General features: G+C 45.6%; 1 protein-coding gene across 19 annotated transcripts in view; it reads left to right on the top strand.

Annotated features, from left to right (window-relative positions):
• Window positions 1–23,908, top strand: part of MYCBP2 (MYC binding protein 2) — a 318,664-nt gene that overhangs the window by 117,309 nt on the left and 177,447 nt on the right. For all 19 annotated transcript variants that reach the window (XM_056555563.1, XM_056555546.1, XM_056555556.1 and 16 more), the window contains 8 exons: window positions 9,246–9,418; window positions 9,552–9,677; window positions 9,761–9,888; window positions 9,971–10,062; window positions 12,511–12,645; window positions 14,322–14,405; window positions 15,885–15,981; window positions 16,073–16,265. In XM_056555563.1, coding sequence (XP_056411538.1) covers window positions 9,246–9,418; window positions 9,552–9,677; window positions 9,761–9,888; window positions 9,971–10,062; window positions 12,511–12,645; window positions 14,322–14,405; window positions 15,885–15,981; window positions 16,073–16,265 — 1,028 coding nt within the window. The remainder of the gene's footprint in view (window positions 1–9,245; window positions 9,419–9,551; window positions 9,678–9,760; window positions 9,889–9,970; window positions 10,063–12,510; window positions 12,646–14,321; window positions 14,406–15,884; window positions 15,982–16,072; window positions 16,266–23,908) is intronic.

Here is a 23,908-nt window from a genome sequence, read left to right as displayed (position 1 = left end):
GAATCATTTCAGAGACCGAACCCACTTGACCGTAAGGCCTGCGGATGAGATCACGGTCAGAGACACCCGAGGCCCACAAACTGAGCTCCCGGAAGAACCCCCGTCAATGGAGAAGGACTAGGACACCAAGGAAGGGACTGTCCTATGTAGACACTCCAAAGCTACAGTCCATAAAGAGACAAGAAAAGGTTGACTAGGAAGCCAGAAGATGTACACTTGTAGAGTAAGTAAACCCAATGTCCGCAAAACCCTCTGGGTGACAAACTTCTATGTCTAGACAAGAAGTGCGGTACAGAAAGACCGTGGAGAAGTTGGCGGCAGGAGAGCTACCCTGCCCGAGACCATACCAGGGCCGACCTAGAAAAGAACCCCAGCGGTCTGAGCAGACCGAAGCAACATCCCGTTAGGACGGGAACGGCGGGGGAAACAAAAAGGAAGGTTACTCCAGAAGACTGTAGTGTCAGTGTAGCGTAACTGACACCGACAAGGAAGGAGGAACAAACCCCTCCTCCCCCTCCGAGGGAGCAATGGCAGGGCCCAAACAGACCGTGCTAGACCGGCTGTCGCTGAGCCATACATGAGTGCATAACCTCCTCCAACAGAGGAGAGTGCCAAGTCTGTATGAGTGGCAGTAGATATCCAAGAAACAGGGAGAGCCAGGCTGCAAAAGTGCCCAGCTCAGCTGATTGCTCTCAGCAAAAAACAATGGCCAAGCCAGGTACCCCACCTATATAGAGGGGAAAACAAGGAGTGGTTGCTATGAAACACAGGCCCAGACCATGCCAGCTCCCTGATCCCTGTACCCCCTGTGGAAGGGGGATGATCAAAGTGCACCAGGCACTATAGGAGCAGTGAAATGCCACCTGAAGGTAAGGGGGCAAAGTACTGGGTGGACGTAGCCCCAGGAACCCTGCAACAACATATCAAGGAATGGAGAAGCAAATTTGAGTCCTGTCTACGAATGGAAGTAAGAAGCAAACACACACCCAAACCGTTGAGAGGAACACCCCACAGGAAGGCCCGAGACACCCCACAGAAAAAAGGAAGGTGGCTCTACACGTGCAGAGTGGCCTAGCACATGTAAGGACTCAGGCGTGATAGACGGGTACCAAGACTGCAGACGTGAAAGAAACCGCAGACATTCAAAAGTCCGGCAGCATGGTGTCACAACAATGCCCCTAGTAGACAAACATTGTACCCTTAGAAAGGGGAACAGAGTGGCGCTCTTTCTGTGAAAGTCCATGGAACCTGCAGGAAACGCCCACACCCCAGCTCCAAATGGTGCCACACACCAGGACTGCTGTCGCAGACTCAAGGATGAAGGATGTATGTGGAGCAGGAAACATGACCGGCAAGTATAAAAGATCCAATGAAACCACAGAGACACTCTTTGGATCTTCACCTGAAAAATGAGTCACCGGACTGTAACCGCAGGAGCGGCAAGGGTAGAAAACCATGCAGAGAGTCTGGCTATCTGGCATAGGGACCATGGCCACACAGCTGTAGACAGAATCACACACAGAAAGTGGGTTACCAGCCTTCAGCTGTGAGATCGGCAGGCATGTAGGGAGGAACCTAGTAAAGGAGGGAACCCTGCAAACAAGTATGTGGTGTATTGTATAAGGCCCATGGAGCAACACTGGGAGACTCACTTGTAACTATACCTTGGCAGTGGATAACTTGAACTACCGTCTACGGTGTGGGAAGTGTATGGTAGTGGACATAGTAGTAGTAGACAGTTGGGCTGACTGGTATAGGATTCCTGAATGCTCAGGGACACTCCATCGAACCCCCCCTACAGAAAGTGGGGTATTGGAGTCCGAACGAACGAGCGACCTAGCGGTGTAAGAGACCCAGCAGACGGAAGTCTGGCTGATGGTCATCAGTCCAGAGTACCTGCAGGGACTCTCATACAGAGTCCTTACACCAGCAGAGAGGTACGGGAAACCTGACCAAGCCCGCAGCAGCCCAGATATGGGAGACCGACAGCGATGGAGACCGTGCAGACAACAGTCTGGCTGAATAAGTACACTTCCAGACGCTGGATTAAAGGGGACAGGTGATCACTGTGCCCCACTACCGCATGTGGGAGGTAGGGGGAGGCCTAGGAGCCATAGATAGTATCCCTACCACCTTGGGAGATCAGGGGAGGCTGAGGAGCCGCATTATGCATCCCTGTACCCCATCTACGGTCCATAGGACATGCTGGGACACATCTTTGTACACCTCCACAGCAGTGGGGTACTGGAACTCCAGCCTCAGATACATCAGCTGAGTGAGTGACAAGCGGCTGAAAAAAACCACACAGACCACTGTCTGGCTTACTGGTATGGGTCCATAGTATCCAACGGGTCACTCCATTTGGACACCACGCACAGCAGTGGGGTACCTGAACTGCAGAAAATAGATACGCCAGAGGTGTACCTCAACTAACAATGTAAATAGTCTAAAGCAGGCCACCGTACAGGGTAACTGAAGGAATAAAGCGGCCCCCGTTTCCATCCCTAGAAAAGGAACCCTGCAGATATTAAAGGGGCATTCCAGGAAAAAACTTTTTTTTATATATCAACTGGCTCCGGAAAGTTAAACAGATTTGTAAATTATGGAAAAAATAAATGGGGCTCGAGGGTCAAAGATATCTGGTTTAAATAGATTGGTATTTATTAATATAAAATGCAAAAAAGACTAAATAGGGATGTACAGGGCCCTTGTACCTCCCTAATTAATTAAATAACAATAAAATATGATAATCCCAATATAAAAAACTAAAAATAATAACAACTATAAAATTGATATGCAATTTGAGCCTGTGATATCGATATAGCGATCTACTGATCTTGAGGAACAGCACGGTATAAATGTTCATTCAAAAACTCTTGTTTCCAGAGATCTTCAATATAGAAAAAATAAAATGTAGCCGCTACAAATAATCAATTGATGCGGTGGTGCTGTATCTGTCCAAACCTTGGCAACTAGATCTCACCGACACAGTAATACAATGTGGCACTTTGTGAGCAGTGAACAGTCACTTAGAATCACTCTTTAAGCATTTCTGCGTATGCCATACATCAAAATAGCCAGTTTGCAATACATTCCATATAATGCTCACCACTCCGAGATGTCACGGATCTCCCTTCAGTGTAGTCCTGGGGGCCGGCTGTATAGCGTCTTATGACCGGTGCCTTGCCTCTGTCAGGGATCGTGCTGCTGGAGTCTCGGCCAACTCCTAAAAGCGCAGCACTCTGTGGTGGGCACCGTTTGGGGGGACTGCAGCGCTGTCAAGCGGAGTCCCTTGGTCTGACCAACTTGGAATGATGGTGGTCTGTAGACCTCAAGTCCTTATTGTAGATGGCCCGATTGGCTTCTCACTGGTAGTTGTTATAACGGCTGTATGTGATAAGCAGAGTGAGTAACCCGGCGGCGTTCCTCGTGCACAGGTCCCGCGCTCGGGAGATGGTTCACTGTAATAAATGCCTTGGATCTGGCGAATGATCGCTATTCTGTCAGAAGAGTGTTCTTTAGTAACAGGCTCAATATCGCAATGTTTAAATCGCTGGACGCGTTTCAAAACCTTCCTCGGTTTTTTCTTCAGCAGCGGAACATGTAAATTACTTCTATTAAGAAAGCTTAATCCTTCCAATAGTTATTAGCTTCTGAAGTTGAGTTGCTGTTTTCTGTCTAACTGCTTTCTGATGACTCACGTCCCGGGAGCTGTCCAGCTCCTATGGGGATATTCTCCCATCATGCAAGGGATATTCTCCCATCATGCACAGCTCCCGGGATGTGACATCATTGAGCAGTTAGACAGAAAACTTCAGAAGCTAATAACTATTGGAAGGATTAAGATTTTTTAATAGAAGTAATTTACAAATCTGTTTAACTTTCCGGAGCCAGTTGAAATATCAAAAAAAAATTTTGCCTGGAATACCCCTTTAAACTTACAAAAACAGATGTGACTGGCCAAGGCTGTAATAGTGCTTGATTGCCACAAGGGGAGCTCAAGAAGCAATAAAAAAATCCAGGGCGCAATACAATTGATGGCCACAAGAGGGCCAGTGGTGAATTTTTTTGTTTTTTACTTTGACAGACAGCGCAGCCCGCCGAGAAGGGAGGGCACACTAGAAGAAACACCGCTCCTGGAGCCGGCCTCAGACTAGGAGAAGCACGGGGGAAGGGGGAACTTGGGTAAGATGCGGCACCTGGCCATTGAGGGAAGATGCGGCCATTAAAGGAAGAGGGCTGGGGAACTGGCTGAAAGATGTGGCCGATTCTTCCCCCACTGGGGAAGCTACCAGCTGCATGGGGAGCAGTAAGCAGGCTGGTGTGTCCGCACTGAGGGGCAGCCAGCCACATGGGACCAGAGATCCGCTGCCTGCAGCTATAGGTCTCCAGTCAGCCGATAAAGAACAAGGCCAGGACACTGCGCCTGGCCACAATGATATGAGTAAACCTGTAAGTCTCCGGTCAGTCTATAAGAACGTGGCCAGGACATTGTGCCTGGCCGCAGAAGATATGAGTAAGCGGGCTGGTGTGTCCACACTGAGAACGTGGTCAGCAGCGTGGGACCGGAGACACGCTGCCTGCAGCTGTAGGTCTCCAGTCAGCCTAATAAAGAACACGGCCAGGACACACTGCCTAGTTGCACAAGGTAGTAAGTGGGCAGATAACTCCCCCACTGGGGAAGTGGACGGTCGCCCGGGACCAGAGGCTGAAACTGGGGCAGAAGCATAGTCCCTGGCCGGTAGTGAAGATAACGGGATCAGGGTACTGTGCCTGGCCGCAATACATGTGGGTTAGAAATACTTGGCCCGAAGAGGGCGGAGGGAAGGTTCACCGGACTGTCCCCTCCAGAATAGCGCTAGAGGCCATGAGGGGTCTGGCCCAGCACAGCTGCGTGTAATGGCAGCTGAGGAGGTGGGCAAATGAGAGAAAGTGGACCCCTGCATGAGCAAGAGGGAGGGAAAGGGGGGTTGTAGTACATACTCACCACGGCTCCACCTTCTTAGCTTATGGCCACGCTGCATCATAACAGGCTAAGATAGCGGGGAAAGTGGGGGACCCGGACCCAGGGTACAACCTCCAGGCGCTGGCCATTTGTGATCTTTCCTCCTACTGACACTAGCTAAAACTGATTACCTCACTTCCAGTGGGCGGGTATATCCTGCCTTGGAGGAGCAGACTTCTTTTCCTAGTGTCAGCGCCTCCTAGTGGCAAGAGCATACACCCATCAGTATAGGTGTCCCCAATGAAGAGCGACCGAGAAATGCAACTTGTCAACATTTCTAAACAAAATATAAAACAGGCTAAGATAGCGGGGCGAGCAGGGGCAAGTGGGGGACCCAGACCCGGGGTACAACCTCCAGGCGCTGGCCATTGGCGATAAGGGGTTGATGGCCCATACTAATGTTCCGTGCCCCTTTGTCGCATATGGGGTAACAGGTAGCGCCATGTTCATGAACCCCCACCTGAAAAAGGGAAAACAAAAGGGAGATAAAAACCTAACTAAACAGCCCTTACTAGAAAATTATAAAAACTAAAAAAAAAAAAACAGTACTGGGGAGCACCCAGACCTGAGGCCCCAAAATCCACACAGCACGCCTTCATGTCTGAGTGCCTGTGTGAGACACGTAGCGTGCAGTGGCCACATATGAGATATTTCTAAATGTCAGAATTCGGGGAATAAGTCTTGAGTTTTATTTCTTTGTCAACACCTGCTGTATTACAGAAAAATATGGATTAAAATGAAAAATCTGAGAGACCAAGAAATTTAATTTTAAAATTCGGCCTTCACTTTGCTTTCATTTCTGTGAAATGCTTTAAGGGTTAATGAACTTCTTTAAATGTCATTTTGACTACTTTAAGGGGTGCAGTTTTTAAAAAGAGGGTGATTTATGTGTGTATCTAAAATACAGGCCCCTCAATTCCACTTCAGAACTGAGCAATCAATAAGGAAATTCTCAGAATTTCATAAGTAAAAGTGTTCCAAAGTTATTACCAAATAAGTGGACACATGTCAAATTTTGAAAATTTGCCTTGGTCATTAAGGTTGAAACAGGCTACGGAGTTTTAGCTTATTTGCTTTAGAGTGGCAGGAATAGTATGTTTCTCAGTCACAGGAATGTAAATTGTACAAGCATAGGATGGACTTCACATATAAACATTAGAAATATTCAGCTGGATCAGAGTCAAAGTTACAGTCCCCAGGAGGTCTAATGACAGGAATATTATGGACACATTTTATGAGGGAAACCAGAATTATATTCAGTATATACACTTGTACATTTATTGCAGTTAGTATTAATGGGAATTTTTTTTTTTTTTCCAGATTTGAGACACTGAAACATTCTTTCGGGGCTGTCACCTTGCCTGCGCTGTTTTTAACAGCATTTATAGACAGGGATGTGGAAATCCTATCGCCCGACGCCCAGAACAAGTAGTTTTGGGCGCCGGGCAGGTGAATTTGTCATAGATTTAGCCCTGTATTGGGCAAGCAGGGACAGACAGACTTCCCCCTTATTTTTCTTTAATGCCGGTGTGAGGCACAGGAGCGCATCCAAGTCTGCACCTCACACCGGCGCTCAGAGTGTATGGGGATGGGGGGTGCAACCGTGCAACCTCGGGCTGACCGCAGAGCCCGAGGTTGCACGTTTGCATTACATAATTAACCCACGCTCCCTTATCTCGCCTCCCGGAGGATGGAGGGCGCAGCTCAGAAGACACAGTAGGGGGAGAGAAAGGACGTAGATAGCTCGGTACACAGCTCTATCCCTCCCCCTGCTCTGTCTCCACAGGACCTAATCCACCACGGGGAGGTTGCTAGTTTGCACGGGGAAAACACAGAGCAGGGGGGGGTGAGGGGGAGGACGTAAATCTCGTCTCACACCGGCCAGTGTTACTACAGCTCTTATGTCTAATTTTATTTATTTTTAGTGGCTTCTGGCCACCCGCACTAAATTGCACCATCAGAATCCCACCCCCCTTCACACTCACCCGCCAACAAAGAGCCCCACGTATGCACACAAACACGCCCGAACCAAAACTACAACTTCCAGCATGTTGCACCATAACCTGAACTGTAGAACTATAAAGTGCAACATGCTGGGAGTTGTAGTTTTGGTTCGGGTCAGCTGCAGAGCCATAGGCTGCACCAGGGCATGCTGGGAGTTGTAGTTACTAACTGAAATTCCCAGTATTCCCTGACACAGCCTATGGCTCTGCAGCTGACACAAACCAAAACTTCAACTCCCAGCATGTTACATACGGTAATAACCTTAACTGTACTACTATAGAGTGCAAAATGCTGCAACACCCACACAATCATAGGCCGTATCAGGGCATCCTGGGAGTTGTAGTTATCTAGTAACTAAATGCAACTTCCAGCAAGTCCCTATTGAGACTGAAAAATAGGGATTACAATATTTTAAAAAGTGCCTATATATGTGAATAAGCCCCTTTCCTAATAAGTTTCCAATTTTCTTTAAATAAAAATAATGTACAAAAATAAACATAAGTGGTATCACTACATGTGGAAATGTCCAGGCTATTAAAATATGATGCACGGTGAACGGTGTAAATGTCCAGAATTGCTCATTTTTGGTCACTTCATATGAGAAATTTTTTAAGGTGATCAAAAAGTTACATCTAGACTTTTCTGGTTTTGCCTCGGATGTAAAAGGAGCTACAGCTCTCCCGCCGCTAATAGCCTGGCATGCTGCGATCACTGTGGCCGCTATTAAACAATTAGATCACCGCTGTCTAAGTTGACTGCAGTGTCTAAAGGGATCTTATATCCATCCCTGGTGGTCTAGTGGGGGGGATCAGACTATTTTGGTTGAAATTATTTTATCTACCAGGACAAGTGGATTTTCTTGAGGGGCAAGTAGATTGTGTTCCGCTTTAGTCCCTTGGACAAGTAGTTATTTTTTTTTTCAATTTCCACACCCCTGATAGAGATGCTTCACTGCAGGACCCATAGACTGGACCTGTCCTATTCAGAGTCCTAAAAGTTCCCTAAGAGGAATTTATGAAGTGTAAAAAAGTTTAATAAAGGTTTTAAAAATATTAATTAACCCCTTGTATATTAAAAGTTCAAATCAACCGCCATTTCCCATATTAAAAAACATGTAAACATAACATAAAAAATAAACATATTAGGTATTGCTGCATGCATAATTTTTAGAACTATTAAAATATAAAATTACTTATACTGTATGGTAAATGGCGTAAACATTAAAAAAAAAATCCAAAAGTCCGATCAATACCACAATGGTACCAATAAAAACAGATTACAGGGCAAAAATTAGCCATTGTAAGGAAAAATAAGTTGGAGGTCAAAAGATGACCACTTTATATGCATACTAATGTTCATACAAAAAGTTATATTTTTTAAAAGTAGTAAAATTAAACAAAACCCACAATTTTTTTTTTTCTTTTTTCACTGTAGGTTTAGTAGTAAAATGAGTCATGCATTTACAAAGTACAATTGGTGGCTCAAAAAAAAAGTCTTTATATGGGTCTGTAGATGAAAAATAGAAAGTGTTATGGCTATTAGAAGGCGAAGAGGAAAAACCAAACCAAAGTACAAAAAGGAGTTCTGTAGTGAAACATAACCTATCCTCTATCCAAAGGGCAATAAGTTATAGATCGCGGGGGATCTGACCACTGGGACCCCCGCGATCTCCTAAACGGGCCCCCTGCAGTCTGCTGGGAGGGGGGCGTGCCGACCCCGCATGGAGCGACAGCCGACACGCACCCACCTTGTATCCCATAGAGATACATCGAAGGGGTGTGTCGGCTGCAGCTTCCTGCGGGGGTCGGAATGGCCACTTCTGGCAGACTGCTGGGCCACTGTTCAGGAGATCATGAGGGGTCCGAGGGGTTGGACCCCACATGATCAGACACTTATTTCCTACCCTGTGGATAGGGTATACGTTGTTATGTAACGGAGTTCCCCTTTAACACAGTAATCCTATTTTCATTTAATGTTGAATTTGTATTCTACTGTGTTTCATACATAGCTAACTATAAAGTTCTGTGCAGGAAAGCCAGCTTTCTTATTGCTTTTTTTAATTAAGCTATTAATCAGTATCTTCAATCCCTAAGCTCATGGGAGGACCTGAAAGCATTGCATTTAATGCGTTAGACTGAATCTTCTTAGTTCACTTCAGAATTTGTAATGTTTCTTTGTTTTCGTGATATTTGATTATGCTAAACAAGATTTCTCTTCTTGATGAATTTTGTTACAGGTTTCAGACAAACACAAGGGAGTTGTGGTGTTATAATGCAGTCATAGCAGACTCGAGACTTCCATCAGCTCCTGACATGCAATTGAGGTGTAGCATACTAAGCCCAGAGCTGGCTCTGCCTACTGGGCAAAAAGCAGTGACCACCCGATCGCATGCAGCATTGCATATATTAGGTAAGTTTAGGGTAGTGTGTGTGTGTGTGTGTGTGTGTGTGTGTACAAGTCTAACCATTTGTATAGGGTTATAATTTCTTTGCCTTGTTTCATATTTACTTGCACTTCACCTTTTCTCCCGTTCTCTCTACAGGATGTCTTGACACTCTGGCTGCAATGCAAGACTTGAAGATGGGTGTCTCAAGCACTGAAGAGGAAACTCAATCTGTGTTGAAAGTTTATTCGAAGGAAGATTATAGTGTTGTAAACAGATTTGAAAGTAAGAATCTGATCATGTATATTTAATAGCTGTGAGATGTATTTAACATGCATCTCTAAACACATGTCCTGCTTGTATTTAAGGTCATGGTGGTGGCTGGGGGTACTCAGCACATTCTGTTGAAGCGATTCGTTTCTGTGCTGACACAGACATCCTCCTTGGAGGGCTTGGTCTTTTTGGTGGGAGAGGTGAATACACTGCAAAAATTAAGGTAAGTTGCTATTTTGTCAAATTGGAGGTCTAGTTTAGCTTTCTTGAGAACTCATTTTAATCTTTGTCTAACCTTTTTTTAGTTGTTTGAATTGGGGTCTGATGGAGGTGACCATGAAACAGATGGGGATCTTCTAGCTGAGACTGATGTTCTTGCATATGACTGTGCAGCCAGGTGCGTTTATCTTTAAATACTTGAAATACATCTAACTGTACCTGTTGAAGAATACCCACACAAGTTAGATTTTTTTTTTCTCCAATATTAGTAAAACTGTTTCAAGTAATATTTCCCTCTACCATTGAACCTACTCCAAAGAATACATTTTTACAATTAACCAGAAAGCCGCCTTCTCTCCACCACCCTATTGAAAAAAAACACTGTACTACTGGGATCTATGCCCCATGATACCATGCACAGGCCTGTTTGCCAACATTACATCTGTCAGAAAGTTCTGTAGTTATTTAACAGTTGTGATCCCCCAAAGTGCTTAGATGCTCTGTCCTTAGATGTTGACTAGTAAAAACCCCATCACACATAATGAAGACAAATGGGGGTTCTGTTCAGGTTCCCATTATTTTGTCAGTAAGAAATGCATTGTATTGTGATACTGTTCTAAAATTGTCCAGATCTTGCAGCAGATATCTTTAGAACAGGTAACAATTCACAGGGGATGTGATTAGGGAGCTTAGGGGGTGTGAATCTTGTCCTAGGATGTGATTATGAAGCGCCTAACATTCCGCATCCCAATTTATAATGAAGTATAACAAAAAATATAAGGTAAAATATAACAAAAAAGTTATAGTCGCAATTGGGGCACACAGGTCTGTAAAATGATTTACAAACCATTTCTTTAACTTGCCACAAGTCCTCTTAAATAAGTTGACACCATGTAAATTGATTACTATAAGTGAATGAATATACAGTAAGATTTAGTAATCTGAATTGTACGAAGTACCTGTCAATTTATTCAGTCTTGAAAAAGTAGTTTCACGTTCCAAATGCTCCAGTAGCCTGGAAAAGTCTAGTATGAAATTTTACTGTAGTTTTAACTCGCCCCTTTTGAGTACCTATATAAACAGAAAATGTTTTAAATAATTTAATGTGTTCATTGATAAAACAAAACTTTTATAACAAATGGTATGTTCGCAAGGCAGAACTTTGTGTGGAATTCCACAGGCATATTCCACGTGGACATTCAGCTACAGCAGGGTCCCATTGATTTCAATCGAATTCTCCTGCTCTGTACACATGATGGAATTTTCTCGGCAGATATTTCTGCACGGAAATACCCATTCCGGTGTGTGCCGAAAAATAGACTTATTTTTTTCTTTCTGCGGATTGCACTCTGAAATGCATTGGCTTCTATGAGACTGCTCATAACCGAGCAGTCCTAGCAGCCGACCGGATTGGCCAAATGTGCGGGATGTCCGCAGGCATTCCGCACAGTTTCCTATTGTTTAAACACACCATAAAGTATAAGTGGGTAAACCCTGTTAAAGGTAAGAGATGCCATCAATTGATCAGTGGGAGTCTTACTTTTGGTATCTCACCAATCCTGAGAATGAATGGGGCTACAATACTGGTCACTCTTCCCTGCATCCTGGAACTTGATGTACAGAGAATTGTGACCAGGGTGCTGCTGTACAGTAGACAGACTGTTAAAGGCACAATACTAAACTATCACTGTGGATTTTTTTTTAAATGGTTATTCTGGCCAAGGATAGGGGATAAGATGTCTAATTGCGATGTCTGATCATAGATATGAATGGCATGGCGTGATGTCACGTCTCCAGTCCTGGAAACAGAGGTTTCTGAGACTGATGCAGCAGCCCTGCATAGAAGGCGGGTGGTGCATGGAGATCGTTGGGGGTCCCAGCGGCTATAAGATGAGATAAGGGGATAAGATGTCTTTGGCTGGAATACCCCTTTAAGGTCCAAGAGGTATCCTAGGGATTTGCGATCACTTTATAAAATGAGAACTACTTTTTACGTGACATACTTGTAATAACATTTGGGAAGATCAACTGTTCATTAGGGTCTATACACACTTTGTTTTCATGCAAAAAAAAAAAAAAGGCTTGTCATTACTTTACATATGTAATACTTGTGTTTGGTGTCATGCAGAGAACATAGAGAAGCCTGGTAATGTCTGCACAGAGTGGTGTTATGATCTCTATCCTTTTGTATAAATTCTCCCTCTCGTCTAAATGCAATCAATGTACAACCAGCATAGGAACATATGGCCCAGATTTATCAATCTGCCTGAAACCAATAGAAACTGATCACAGCTCAGTTTTCATTTCACCAGAGCAATAAAAGCTGAGCTGTAATTGGTTGCTACCTGTCTGAGATAAAATAAAAAATCGGACACATTTTTTTTGTCTCAGATTAATAAATCTGGGCCAGTGTGTTTAAAGGTAGTAGTACTCACTGCCATGAATTTGTCTTGTTAACCATAGATCCGCATAGATTCTATTTTCATAGATGACTGGAAGTTGCCCCCTCCTATCCCCAGCTGCATATGTTTCACCAACTCATAATGTAGAGTAAATTAAGAATTCATGTTAGAACTAATTAACAAATTGCAGGCTATTTAACGGTTGATTTTGTCTTCCACCCTAGGGAGAAATATGCTATGATGTTTGATGAGCCTGTCCTTCTCCAAGCTGGCTGGTGGTATGTGGCTTGGGCACGTGTGTCTGGTCCTAGCAGTGACTGTGGCTCTCATGGACAAGCTTCAATTACAACAGATGATGGGTAATTTTGAGTTTCATTCTTTTGAGACTGACAAACAGTAGTCATATAGATATAGAGATCATAGTGTAATTAATTTGGTTTTCATTAGTTTATCCTTGATTTTGTTCTGTCAAGCTTAAGTTACATATTTAAAGGAAATATCATTGGTGACTAAAAGCCTTCTTTAGACTTCTTAGGCTAGGTTCACACGGTCGTTAGCCGATCGGACTCTTAACGGGTTTGATGCACTTTGTTTTGCCGATCAGACCCTTAAACAGTCAGGATGCAAATGGCTACTGCTGGATCCCGACAGCCCCCATTCACTTGCATCAGGTGATCCAGTAATTGTACAGGAATTTAGCGGAGAAAAAATAGTGCTTGCACAGTTTTGTATTTTTATTTAATTTTTTTCTGCTAGACTTGGCGGAACTGCCGACGGAGCTCCCCCTATCTGAGCCCAATGGCAGTGTGAATGAAGCCTTAATCTCTAGTTTCTTTTTTAGCAGCAAAATAAACACACATTTCATTGCAGTAACAATTTTCATACCTTCAGCCTTTGTACTAAATGTAAGAGGATTGGCTAAACCATTATATAGTGGGCAGTCTGAATGACTTCCTAATAAATTACATTTTAGTGTCCTGGGCATTTTTCTGATGAAAAGCCATGTACACTTTTTTGCAGGCATGGTTTTAAGTCTTACTACTAGCAAACTTTGTATTCTTATGATGTAGTTATGGTACTCCCTTCCATCTGAATAATAATAATACATTTATTTATAAAGTGTTAACAGATTCTGCAGCACGTTACAATTTTGGGGTACAAATAAAGACAAGTATCAGACATAACAATATTACACACTAACTATTGAAACAGGAGTAGTGAGGACCCTGCTCGCCAGAGCTTACAGACTTCGATGAACGCTTAACTATCATTCAGTTGGTTAGAAAGGCACAGGGTATGTTGTAGTCTATTCATAGATACACAAATGCCTTCATTGGAGCTTAAGGCACAAAATGGTTGCTTTTGAATCTCATAGGAGATGCTATTGTGGTGGCTTGGTGGTGCAGGTAATAGTGTAGGGTATGTTGTTGTGACGCCAGGATGAAGTTTCGTTAGGGTAATGGTCCTACCGCCAACCGTCCCAGAAACGGTAGGGAGAAATAATTGAATGTCCACAGGATTTTGGTAGTTTTGAGTTTGATAACTCACGGTTTAGTGGCTGCGAAAGATAAGGCTTCAGGCCTAGCTTGAATTGATGATGCGATAGGAGATGTGCTTTCTCTGATAATCCGGCAGGAAGAAGAGAAAATTTTGTGGCAGCAGACCCTTATATATTAAGCGGGTGGAACAAAGCTCATTGGATAGTCAAACCTGTCAGTCCTGACCTCTGGAACTCTGGGTATATCACATGACCCAAAGGTCCTTAAACCATAGCATAACATAAATCAAAGGCAGTTGACCTCTAAGACCCTATACAGAGGTATCCTAGATTAATTAAATATATACATTAAATATTACCATCTTAAGAGGCAACTAGGGGTTAGCCCTTCAGGAGAGCCCATTAGCATGGAGGGACTCTGGCTGAGGGGACTCCAGACAAAAGGTACAGGACATTTCCTGTACCGGGACACCACAGTATCAAATACTTTTAACTATGATCACAAATAGACACTGATCTCTGTTTTTGTTTTTTCAGTGTTGTTTTCCAATTCAAAAGCTCAAAGAAGTCAAATAATGGCACAGATGTTAATGCAGGTCAAATACCCCAGTTGTTATATAGGTAAGAATCTCTGTAAAACTTAAAATGGTGAACATATGAAAACGGTCATGAAAGTGTTTTTTGTTTCCCATTAATAGTTAATCCAAGAAAAGTCTGAGCTTGTACACACATCATTGAATGCTATCTGTCCCTAATGCCACCCCTCCTCTCCCTTTCCTTTCCTTTTTACTAAATTTGTTTTCCAAAAGTTACATAAACAACGACAATCTTGGGTAACAATGGATGAAAGAAAAGGGAAAAGTTTGGAAAATGTAACCTGAAATGATAAACTAGCATGGGAGTAATATCCGTATTAATACAAAGTACTTCTCCAAGTTATAAACTCCTAGTACCATACTGAAAGATGAAAATGAACAGCTGTGATCTTTTATAGTGTCTGATACTGCTTTTTAGAGTGTCATCCATGTAATTCTTTTACAATTTAGTTGGTTGGTATATGCCTTGCTGGGAATGTTCATTTTGAGTGTCTAATACTGATTTGATAGTGTCATCCACATAATGCTTTTACAGTACAGTTGGTGGGTATATACTTTGCTGGGAATGTTCATTTTCATATAAGAGGAATTCTATTTAATGAAAACATGTCTTTAATGCAGCAGCACTTTCCTGTGAACTTTGGCCTCCAGCTTTGTGTCTTATAAGAGCCCTGATCATGTGCACTGGAAGCAATAAGATAACTTTATCATGAAAATATGAGAACCCAATTTCTCAGTAACAATTCTGGAGCATTTAGTTTCATGACTCATTGTGCGGTTTATCTCCTTATTCCTTGTTTTTCTCCTACAAGTTGACAATTGGGCATTACCACTCTTCTCATTTAGGCTATGTTCACACTATGGAATGTCCGCATGGAAAATCTCCATGCAGACATTCTGGAGACTGGGTGCCAGCATAATATATCAATGCTAGGATAGCACAGGAATGCGCTATCTGAATAGACGGCGAAGCATTCCGCGCGAGTATGCAGAAAGAATGAACAGGTTCATTCTTTCTGCTGACATGGAAATTCAGCTGTGTGCACAGCACAGCAAAATCCCGTTAAATTCAATGGGACTCTGCTGCAACAGAATCTCCCTGCGGAATTCTGCACATGTTAACATAGCCTAAAGGGTTGTCTGCCTCCACATTCTACCATTGTTAAACTGATCATTTAGGGAAACGCGACCTAGAAATGGGTTTCGGTGTGTTCATACATTTCTGGTGGTACCAGATTACTGCAGCTCCTGTTCATTTCAATGGCACTTGGAAGATGAATGGCTTATACTGAGTAAAGGCCATGAATCATTTAAGCCCAAAAGACTCCTTTTTAAGGTTTTCTTATACTATATATTCCCTACTTTCCTTACAAGGTGCAAATTATTGGAGGACCTTTGTTCTAGTATATGCCCCATTTAATCAGATCCAGTATGATTTATTTATTAATTAATTTTTTATAACTTTTTGTCTGACATGTCTTGTGTCTTGCCAATTATCTACCAGGTTGCCCACGAGTGACGGAAGTGCTGCCAAAGGAAAACAGCAAGTCAGTGAACCAGTGCATATTCTGAAGAGATCATTTGCACGATCCGTTTCAATGGTATTTTTTTTTCTCTCTCACTTATTTGTTTCTACGATCTTATTTTCTCTGGCCTTCTATGTTGATCCTGGTCTTTTATTTCTTTACCCAGGAGTGTTTTGAATCCTTGCTGAGTATTTTGCACTGGAGTTGGACAACTTTGGTTCTAGGTGTAGAAGAGCTGAGAGGGTTGAAAGGCTTTCAGTACACAGCCACACTGCTGGATTTGGAGAGACTGCGATTTGTTGGGACTTGTTGTCTGCGACTATTGAGAGTATACACATGTGAGATATACCCTATATCAGGTATCAGTATTTTAATAACTTTATTTTCCCAATATTGTTACATTTTTGCTGCATTTTTTTGGCTGCTGCTTTTTAATTTATCCACATTTGTAAATTGGATTTCTCTATTGGCTCCATTGGGGGACACAGACCGTGGGTGTATGCTGCTGTCTCTAGGAGGTATGACACTATGGCAACAAAGAAGTCGGCTCCCTCCAGCGGGATATACCCGCCTCCAGGCCCTGAGGTAATCAGTTTTAAGCTTAGTGTCTAAGGAGGTAGACACGGTCTGGAGTTCTCTCCAGACCAGGTCTTATGTTTTATTATTTTCCTAGATTTAGGGATGTCTTAGATTTTTTTATTCCATTTTCTTTCCTGGTTTCAGGTGGGTACTCGGGAACTGCGTCTCACTGTTTCCCCATTGCGAGTAAGGGGGCACAGACATTGCATATATGCGCTGTTCACCCCCTCTCGCCAACGGTCAGCACCTGGGTTTGTACCTCATGGGTCCGGGTCACCCTATCTCCCTGCTCGCCTCGCTCGCACATGGTAGCCCGGCATATTGCAGGTGATAAAAGCTGGCTGAAGACTTCATAGGAAGACTTCATGAAGTAAGTTCTTCTGACTGAGGTGAGTATATTTCCCTTTCTCCTTAGGTGCAGTTTTGCAACATCTGGAGACCATCAGTTTTTGGCCCACCTTCTCATGGGTCTAATGGGGCTGGCCTGGACAGGGGGTCCTTTATTAAAAACTGGGGTGAGCAGTGGCAGTTTGAATGGGCAACTTTCTACACTTTATTCATATATATATATATATATATAGATGTGTGTGTGTGTTTTTACATTGAAGCGGCTGACAGCCACGGCGTTCTCTATGCGGGCGCTCTGACCGCCGGCTTACTTTCACTTTCGGCTGCTGCCGGCGGCGTCTAGTCCGCTCAGTTCCCCGCGAGCGCACATGCATTCACATGTGCGCTCGGGGCAAGGAGCAGGCGCCAATTCGGGGCTTCTTGTTAATACTTTGGCTTCTCTGGGCACGAACTGTGCACGAATCAGAGCTGTGCGCGCCATTATGGTGGCAGGAGCCAATCACCGGTGCCCCCTGCTCCTAACACCTCCTCCCTTGCTATTGGCCGGCATTTCTCCTCTCTGACAGCTGGAGACCACCACGGGTTCGAGTCCCGGGGTGGGACAGTGTTAGTGTTGTGGTTTAAATTTTAAAATAGGATGGGGATCTCAAGGCATGTGAAACAGTAAAATATGCAGACTGTATCAGCAACACAGTGAAATGTCACACAGTCTTGGGTTAGAGAGGCCCAGAACGGCCTCCCTCTAAACAGTTAACTGGAGTGTTAGCCACTCCTTTACTCTTTTTTAATACTGTAACTCTAAACTGTCTGGTTCTGCTGAACCACTTGTTCTGCTGAACCACTTGTTCTGCCTGCTCCACTGCTCCCCCAGACCCCCCTGCTACTCTACCCCGGTTGTTCTTCCAGACCCAGTGGGTTCGGCCGCCCCTCCAGCCTGGGTTCCCTCCCTCTCCCAGTCTATATCCGACTTGGCTCAGGTCTCCCGATGTGTGGGACTGCCTTGGAGAGGCCCTTCCTACACCGGCCCTCCGGAGGGTCCCGCTCTGCCCCTATTCTGACTCTCTCGCAGCATCATAGGGGTGTGTCATCTGACTCATCCCGCGAGTCTTCTGGCAGGCACGGGTGCTCCCCTCGCAGGCATCGCCCTGTTACTCCGACCTGTAGCAAGCGTCGCTCCTCTAGAGAATGCTCCCAGGGTCGCTGCTCTGGCTCTCCAGACTCGCGTACCAGGTCAGTCTCTCTCTCTTCCAGGGCCGCCTCACACGTTCCCATTCACCTGGAGAACTTGTGGAAGAAGTTCTGATTCGGCCTCCGACTCAGAGGACTGCACGGATGTGCCTAATGGGGTGTACTCATTGGTTGCGGCCATAAGAGGCATCTTCCAGCTAAAGGACCTAGGAACTTCGGACGTGGTCCAGAAGTTTCCTTTTATCGTGTCCGACCTCTTCCAGGGCTGCCTCACCTCCTTCCCATTCACCTGGAGAACATGTGAATGAGGTTTCTGATTCGGCCTCCAACTCAGGACCGCTTGGATGTGCCTGATGTGGTGTACTCAGTGGTTGCGGCCATAAGAGACACCTTCCATCTAAAGGACCCAGGAACTTCGGACGTGGCTCCAGAAGTCTCCTTCTTTGTGCCCGACTGGCACTCAAGACTTTCAGCTCTCACGCTGATTTTTACGCCCTGCGGGTATCCGCCGTAAGTCACCCTGACAAGAAGTTTCAGGAAACCAAGAAGGTTCACGCGCGGTATTCCTTCGCCAAGGACCTCATTGCTCGGTGGACCTCCTCTCCAACTGTGGATCCGCCGGTCTCCCGTCTTTAAGGCTCCTTCCCGGCCGTTGGCTGATGCAGCTGCCTTCAAGAATCCAGCGGACATGAAGGTGGATATTTTGGCAATCTCTGCCCTTGAGGGTTCTCTTGAGGTTCTCTTCCTGCTTTTGCTTCTGCCTGGGTGTCAAAGGCCCTTTTAGTATGGTCTTCCAACTCTGCTAGGGTAGTCTTCAAGATCCCTCCGGAGGATTTATTTAATCTAGCTCTCTGATGCTCTGCAGCCGGAGTTTTTTTTTCTGTGTTCTGCTTCCATGTGCAGCCACTGTGCTGCCTTTACCACAAGCTACCTGATGGACACCGTCCCTTCATGTGGCTTTAAGCCTGGAATGCGGACGCCACCTTCAGGAAGTGAGGCGACGGGCGGAAAAAGAGTTCTTTATTACCTCTGGTAAGGCTCACAAAACTGCTTTCCGTCGTAAGTTCTCCTTCCGGTTCTTCGGACCTTTGGTGCCAACAAAGGGTACCAACAAAGGATCCAGCCAGGCGCCTTCATGGGAAGAGGGCTCCTCTTTCTGATCCCATTCCTCCCAGAGGTCGGCTATCCGTTCCAGCCGTTTGGCGGTTCCATCAGGCACCCGTAGGCCTTCCTCGGCCTGAATGGTCCCCCCCCCCCCCCCCCCCCCCACCCGCCGACCTCTCTCAGGTGGTTGGTCGCCTCTCACCCTCCGTGATTCCTGGATATGCAGCTTCAGGGGAATGTTTTTCGAGGTTTATTCCAACCTCTCTGTGATCTCCAAGAAAGGCGTTTCTGTTCGCCCAGTCTTGGTTCTCTAGTATCTCAGCCAGCATCTTGCGTTCCCATCCCGAATGGAGTCTCTCCATTCGGTGCTGGCGTCCATGGTTCAGGGGAGTTTTCGTTCCTCGTTGGACATCAAGGATGCCTGCCTCCACTTCTCATTGTTTCCCGGTCATCAGCGGTACCTCCGCTCTTCAGTTCCGGACCATCATTTCTATTGTGGCTATCCATTTTGGTCTGACCTTCACCAAAGTCCTGGCACCTGTGATGGCCTTTTTACGGACAACAGTGGTTTCCGTGATTCCTTATTTGGACTACCTCCTGATCTGAGATCCAGCCAGGACCCATATCCTGGAGAGTCTTAGTCTCAACCTCCCAGACCTTGTCTCACTTCGGTTGAATGGTCATTTGGGACAAGCCCAACCGCTCTCCTGGGGCTCCAGTTCGATGCGGCCTCTGCCCGCTTTCGACTCCGCCGACTCTTTTCAAGAGTCTGATGCCCTCGGCTCCCTGCTCCAGTTTCCATTCGCTTTTGCATGGATGTCCTGGGTTGATTTGCGGCGGCCGTGGAGGCCGTGCCTCTTGCCCAGTTTCATCACCGACCTCTTCAACTGGTGATTTTCTTCCGGTGTGACAGGTCTCCATTGTCTCTCGGCCGCAAGATCGTTCTCTCTCGTCAGTCTTGTTGGTCACTTCTATGGTGGCTTCGTTTTCCCCCTCATTTATTTCGGGGGTGTTCCTTCCTGTCCATCCCTGCCAGTCTGTCAGGCTGGGGAGGTGTTTTCAGGGACCGCCTGGTCTGGGGTTTTGGCCCCCCGAGAAGCTTTTTCTCCAACATTTTGGGGCCTAGGGCAATTCTTTCTTTGCTTGCTCCTTGGGAATTTTCCGCCTGGGCGGAACTCAGGTTTCCGGCCATCTCAGTTATCTTCAGTCTTGCAGTTTCTGGGATGTGATCTTCTTGGCCGGTCCTCAGTCGTCCAAGGCCACGGGTCCCTACATCCAGGGGTGTTTGGTGTGATCTGCAACCCCTGGGGCGCTCCAGGCGTGGACCTCTGCTTGTCCTGGCACAACCGAAGCGTTCCTCTCTCTTGGTGGAGCCTTGCCCTACCTTGTCTATTTGGTGGTCGGGCTTTGCCCTACCTTATCTGTTTCCTCCCTTTCTTCTCTTTTCGGGGTCTTGAGGAAACTCTCAGTGAGACGTTTTCGCCGTTCTAGCGGCCCAGTCTGGGCCTGGCGGGTGTGGTACGTTGTCATGGTCAGGTTCCTGAACGACTTAACGTTGCGCCTTCCCTATCGTCCAGACCTCCTATCTCAGGTCTCCTGTGCTACCCCTATTACCGTCTCTGCTTGACGGCGTGGTGGTCGAGACCGCGGTTTTGAGAGCCGCGGTTTCTCTTCCCAAGTCATTCGCACCATGCTCAAGGCTCGTAAGTCCTCCTCGGCAAAAATTTACCACAGTACCTAGCGGTCTTATTTTAGTTGGTGTGAAGCTCAGGTCTTGTGTCCTGTTACCTTTTCGGTTTCCCATCTTCTCTCTTTCTTGCAGTCGGAATTGGAACTGGGGTTGTCTCTCGGTTCCCTCAAGGGTCAGGTTTCGGCCCTTTCTATTCTTTTCCAGCATCCTCCTGCTTCTAATTCTCATGTCCGGACCTTACTTCAAGGAGTGGCGCATGCTGCCCCTCCTTACCGGTCACCTTCTCCCCCTTGGGATTTGAATCTGGTTCTGGGGGTACTCCAAGGTTAACCTTTTGAACCCCTTGGGGAGTTGTCCCTGCGCCTCCTTTCTTGTAAAGTGGCGTTTTCTTGTTATTTCCTCCATTCGGAGAGTGTCTGAATTGGCAGCTCTCTCCTTCCTTTCTCAGTTTCTGGTGCTTCACCAGGACAAGGTTGTCTTCCGGCCAGATCCTTCCTTTTTGCCTAAGGTTGTTTCGGCCTTTCATCTCAATGAGGACATTATTCTTCCGTCCTTTTGTCCCGCTCCTTCTCATTCTAGGGAGCATTTACTCCACAAACTGGATGTGGTTTGGGCTGTTAGGTGTTACCTCTCTCTCTTTTTCGTTTTGTTAGTGCGGTTCCTTTTTAGTCCTTATGGAAGGTCGTCGTAAGGGACAACCTGCTTCCAAGGCTACCCCTTCTCGGTGGATCCGATCTGCCATTTCGGAAGCTTATCGCTGTAGGGGGAAGATTCCTCCCTTTAGGGTTGTGGCTCATTCTACCCGTTTCTGTTGGGGCATCCTGGGCTCTCCAGAACAAAGCCTCGGCCTCGCAGATTTGAAAGGCGGCTACTTGGTCGTCTTTGCACACTTTCTCAAGGTTCTACCGGGTTCATACTTTCGCATCGGCTGATGCTAGTCTGGGCCGTAAACTGCTGCTGGCGGCACAGCCGTCTGCCTGACTATCTGCCCACCCAAGGGACGGCTTTGGTACGTCCCACGGTCTGTGTCCCCCAATGGAGCCGATAGAGAAAGAGATTTTTTAACACTTACCGTAAAATCTTTCTCGAAGGATCCATTGGGGGACACAGCTCCCGTCCTTTTGGGTTTCTCTTTGGTTCTCTGTCCGAGGGTGTGTTCAGTTATATCTTTTCTTCTGGTTCTCGGACAGTTCGTGTTTTTTCCTTGACCTGTCGGTTCTCTCCTATTGCTCTGGTACTAAAACTGATTACCTCAGGACCTTGAGGCGGGTATATCCTGCTGGGAGGAGCCAACTTCTTTGTTGCCATAGTGTCATACCTCCTAGAGACAGCAGCATACACCCACGGTCTGTGTCCTCCAATGGATCCTTCGAGAAAGAGATTTTTACGGTAAGTGTTAAAAAAAAATCTTTTGCCTGACATGATACAGATTTGTAATATCTCCAATTATCTTTTTTTTTTTTTTTTTTTTTTTTTTTTAGGTAACTAAATGGATGCTTAACTTATTTATTTTTTGGATTTTTGTTTGATCAGTTTTCACCTTAATTTTTAACTGTGTAAAATTACACAAACAGTTTGCAGTCCATGAAACCTATAAATGTGATGTACTATAAAATTATCCAGTCTGTAAATAAGCTAACTGTATAATGTATAATCTAATGTTTAATCTCCATAGTAGAAATATGATTTATTACAAACGTATGTATTTTATTTGTTTACAAATGTTGACAAGTTGTCAACCCCCCTTTCTACGTGAGAGAACTCTGGACGAGGGTTCCTGCAAGTGCACAGGGATGATGCCAGTCAGCCAGACTTAGTCTGTATGGTCTCCAGCACCACCAGGTCACCCATTGGATTGGCCGCACTCCGGTACCCTCACTTTCTGTGGGAAGGTTTGAAGGAGTGATCCTGAGCGTTCAGGAATCCAGTCAGCCATGATTTTGTTCCCCCTCCGTTCCCGTCCTGAAGGGTTTTTGCTTTGGGTTGCTCTGGTCCGCTCTGACCACTGGGGCCCAGGACCAGTTGGTCTCCTTGTCTTTGCTACTATCCTGGGACGCTGTGGCGTGCCTTTATCTCTAGGCCCTCCTTGTTCTTTTGACCTTAGTGATGGTTAAGGTCTCACTCATGTGTAGCAGTCCTGCCCAGATTTCTCTGCGATCTTATTTATGGGGCTGTCTTTCTGTACCGCACTTCTTTGTGTCGGCACGGATCTTTGTCACCTGGAGCGTTTCGTGGACATTGGTTTTCCTTACCCCTCGGGTGTAAGTCTTCCGGGAGACTCGGGAACCTCCAATTCCCATGTCGGCCGCTCCGGTGTTCTGGATACTCCTTTTCAGGGTCTTCCGCTCCTTTCTTTGCCATTATTCCCTCCCATCTTCTCCTTCGGGGTCCATGTTCTCTTGAAATTGAGGGCGTTTTTGAAACCACATGTAAACTGGCACAGTATCCACCGCCAATTATTTTCTAACTCTTTATGAAAGTACGGCATATCAATCTGTGAACTCTGCTAGTTTTTCACAAATCGCATGGCTTTTATTTATTTATTTTTTATTATATAACACTTCTGCTGCCTGTTGCTCTCTGAAAAGGGTCGAAACTGCCACCTCAAACATCACAGGTTCTAAATACTGTTTCTTGTGTGTCCCTGCTGCCCCCTCCTGGTTCTGTGCCTGTATGGAAATACATTGCATTGGTATGTACTGGATGTGGTATGGAGTGAAAAATGACTACTTTGCCAAATAACTGTGAGGGCTTTAATTGTTTTTAGGCCACAGTCTCAGGCGTATCATCGGCCGCAGCGATGTCCTGCCCCGACTGGTGATAGGCTGAGCCGACTGTCATATAAGAAACCGGCTAGAGCTCCTTACAGGACAGTCGGCTCAGCCTATCGCCAGCCGGGGCAGGACATCGCTACGGCCGGTGATACGCCGTCGGCTCTGTGGCGTCCCCGTCCCCAGGAAGTGGAATGACGTCAGCACTGCCGGACCAACGGGGGCTCGTGGGAAGGTATGTACGAGTTTATTTTGTTTATTTTTGAGGCACGGACATATGTAAAACGGTACCACTACAGTTGTCCTTTAATCAAGGTGATTT

The sequence above is a fragment of the Hyla sarda genome, chromosome 2, assembly GCF_029499605.1.
Source record: "Hyla sarda isolate aHylSar1 chromosome 2, aHylSar1.hap1, whole genome shotgun sequence".
NCBI lineage: Eukaryota > Metazoa > Chordata > Amphibia > Anura > Hylidae > Hyla > Hyla sarda.
This window is presented reverse-complemented; position numbering and strand designations above follow the sequence as displayed.